Source organism: Asparagus officinalis, chromosome 7 (genome assembly GCF_001876935.1).
Source record: "Asparagus officinalis chromosome 7, Aspof.V1, whole genome shotgun sequence".
Lineage (NCBI taxonomy): Eukaryota > Viridiplantae > Streptophyta > Magnoliopsida > Asparagales > Asparagaceae > Asparagus > Asparagus officinalis.
Genome location: NC_033800.1, coordinates 34,489,478 through 34,492,505, shown reverse-complemented (window position 1 = coordinate 34,492,505; position 3,028 = coordinate 34,489,478). Strand labels below are relative to the sequence as shown.

At 45.0% G+C, this 3,028-nt stretch overlaps 1 protein-coding gene across 1 annotated transcript; it reads left to right on the top strand.

Annotated features, from left to right (window-relative positions):
* Positions 391-1,805, top strand: LOC109849875 (diacylglycerol O-acyltransferase 3, cytosolic). The gene is given in 3 exon segments (XM_020419758.1): positions 391-758; positions 1,022-1,186; positions 1,189-1,805. Coding segments are annotated over 3 exon segments (903 nt in total). The 5' UTR covers positions 391-446; the 3' UTR covers positions 1,615-1,805.

The window sequence follows — 3,028 nt, the reverse complement described above, 5'->3', positions numbered from 1 at the left end:
TAATATTCCAAGTAATATTCGAACCCGGCCCACTTAAACTGAGGCGGTCCAATCACATAATTTAATCCAGAGCTCTTCTAAACTTAGAAGTCTCATCTCTAAATCCCAAATTACACGATCCTTTTAGAAACCTCACCATCCTACGTGGACAGAAAGAAATCCGACGTGTCGCCACCGCATCTAAATCGCAACCGCCCAGACCAACCAGCGCCAAATCTGACCGTCCGTTATCCCGCGGCGCGTGCCCAAGGCGCGAAGGCACAACCACGGCGCATGCAAACTCAAACTTGCCACGACTCAAAATCCAACCGCTCAGAACCTTCCACGTACGCAACCCCGTTTCCTCCTTCCTCTCTTTTAAAGCCACCTCCATATTTTATTCTCCCGGATGTTCTCCGCTTTTTCTCTCCAGAAACTCTCTCTCTCTCTCTAGAAACCCTCATCCGATGGAGGCCACAGGCAGCGGCGCGCTTCTCCAGCGAGTCCGGGTGCCTCTACGGAGGCCCACCGGCGATGGGGGTCTGATGTCGGTGAAGGATCGGCCGATGAGTGTGAAGATGGGCGATGGGTTCAAAGATCAGGGGCATCTACGGTATTACGCATCGTCCACGTCGAGGTGTGGGTTGAAAAAGGAGGAGAAGAGGAAGATGAAGCTGGTGAAGGGATTGGAGAAGGATCTCTCTGCTTTGTATTCCATGGGTTTTGGTGTTGAGAGGGGCGAGGGGATTGCTGGTGAAGTCAAAGATCAAATTATGTCGGTGAGTTTTTGAAGTTTATTTCTTTTTGTTTGGTTTGGTTAATTTGTTAAATTTTCTGCTTTCTCAATAATTTGCGTGGTTCAACTTGAATTCAAATGCGTACCGACTTTGTTTAATTTTGAGGATTGATTGTGATTCTAACAGAGCTTGTACTGATTCATGGCGAAGAATCCATATTAGAAAATATTTTGTTCTAAGTTCCTGATTTTATCAAATTATGATTCCTATTGGGATTTGTTGCTGACCTTGGATTGCAAATACAGGAAGCAGCAGAGGTTCTGCTAGCCCAGCTGACCAAACTCCGAGCCGAAGCAAAAGAGATGAAGATCAAAAGAAAACAAGAGAAGGCTGCAATGAAGGCTGCAAAGATGGCGGCGAAGGTGAAAAATCGAGCAGACGAAAGCTCATCAAGTTCATCTGAATCAAGCGATAGGCCGTTAAGATCCGAACTCCCAAAACTGCACCCTTAGATCCAATTACAGCACCATCACCAGCATTACAACAAATTGACAAAATCGAAAACCCGATAACAGTACCACCAGAGCGCTGCAGTAGCCAGATTGAGGTGTGCATGGGAGGAAAATGCAAGAAATCGGGGGCGATGGAATTGATGGCGGAGTTTGAGAAGAAGGTGGGGATTGAGGGCGCTGTGGTGGGATGCAAGTGCATGGGCAAGTGCCGCGAAGGGCCTAATGTTCGGTTCATGAATCAGCGGCCCGCAGTTGTCGCCGGAGATGGGCCATTGAAGGCTGGCAAGGGTCCACTGTGCATTGGCGTTGGGCTGGAGGATGTTGGTTCCATAGTGGCTGATTTCTTCGGAGAGAGGAAAGAGGGTTTAGGATTCGTTGCTGCCTAATGATTTAGTCATGATTCTGAGTTGTTCAGTTTTTTAGAGGGTACTATATGTGGGTTTATGCGTAGTGCTTTAATTGAGTTTGGGTCTATGATTTCTTGCTGTGTAATGTTCTTGCAACTGTAAATAGTTAAGGGTGTGAATATGTTGTTTTGGATGTAGCTTAGGTTAATAAAACTACAATTTCAGTTGAATTGCCTTCTCAATGCACGATTGTCATGTTAGTCTAAGCGTGTAGACCCAAAGATGAATCAAAAAGACGAAGAAAACAATCTAGTCGTTGGCCGGTTGACCGACGAAGGAGATCTGGTCGATCGCGAAGCCTGTAGGAAAACAGGCAGGCAGAAACCAAAGCTCTGGTCGGTCGATCGAGGGTCTTGATCCGGTAGATCATAAACATGCACCAAAACCCTATCGAAATTGACATTCTGGTTGGTCGACCGAAGCACATTGCCCAGTCGACCGGGAACGAGATTTCTAGTTTCCTAAACTGTTTGGGAAACTGTTTTGGGTTGGGATCATATATATACCTAAAAGTTTTTAGGGTTTATGTGAACACATAAAAAAAAGTGGGTTTTGACGGCTATTTGAGAGAGATCTCAGAGAGATAAAAGCCTATTTGTGGGGCATTGTAATCTTCTTCAAATTAATCAAAGAATTGTGTGGTGTGGTTCCTAAGGGCGTAGACACGTTTCCGAAACTCGTTAAATCTGATGTGTTCTTTCTTGTTTACTTTCCTAAAAGTTTTATCTTTTATTTATGGTGTTTTCCTTACTTTTTTACTCTTAAACACAAGGTCCGGAAGGGTACAGATTCGATTTGATTGTTTCGAATCCCCAACAACTGGTATCAGAGCTTCGTTCAGAAGGTTTGTGTGAGAGCCATGATAGAGAAAAGCAAATCTAAGATCGAGAAGTTTGACGGCTCAGACTTCACCTACTGGAAGTTGTAGATGGATGACCATCTGTACCAGAAGCATTTGTACTGTTCGTTGATGGGCAAAGCTAAAGGAAAGAAGAAAGAGGAACCAGACGAGGAGTGGGAGATACTGGATAGAAAGGCTCTAGGGCAAATCTCATTGTCGCTCTCCAAGACAGTCGCACACAATATATTGAAGGAGAAGACGACGATGGGACTTATAGAAACGTTCACAAAGATGTACGAGCAATTGTCAGTCGCAAACAAGGGGCATCTCGTCAAAACACTCTTCAACCTCAAGATGGCAGAATGACGCTCCTTCACGATATACCTCAGCGAGTTCAACACGATTGTTGATCAACTTATCTCCGTAGACATCACGTTTGATGACGAAGTGCATGCCCTATTGATTCTATCGCAGTTACCGGATAGTTAGGCAGGTTGTGTGACCGTAATTAGCAATTCGGCGGGGAAGGAAAAGTTAAAGTTGAGCGAGATT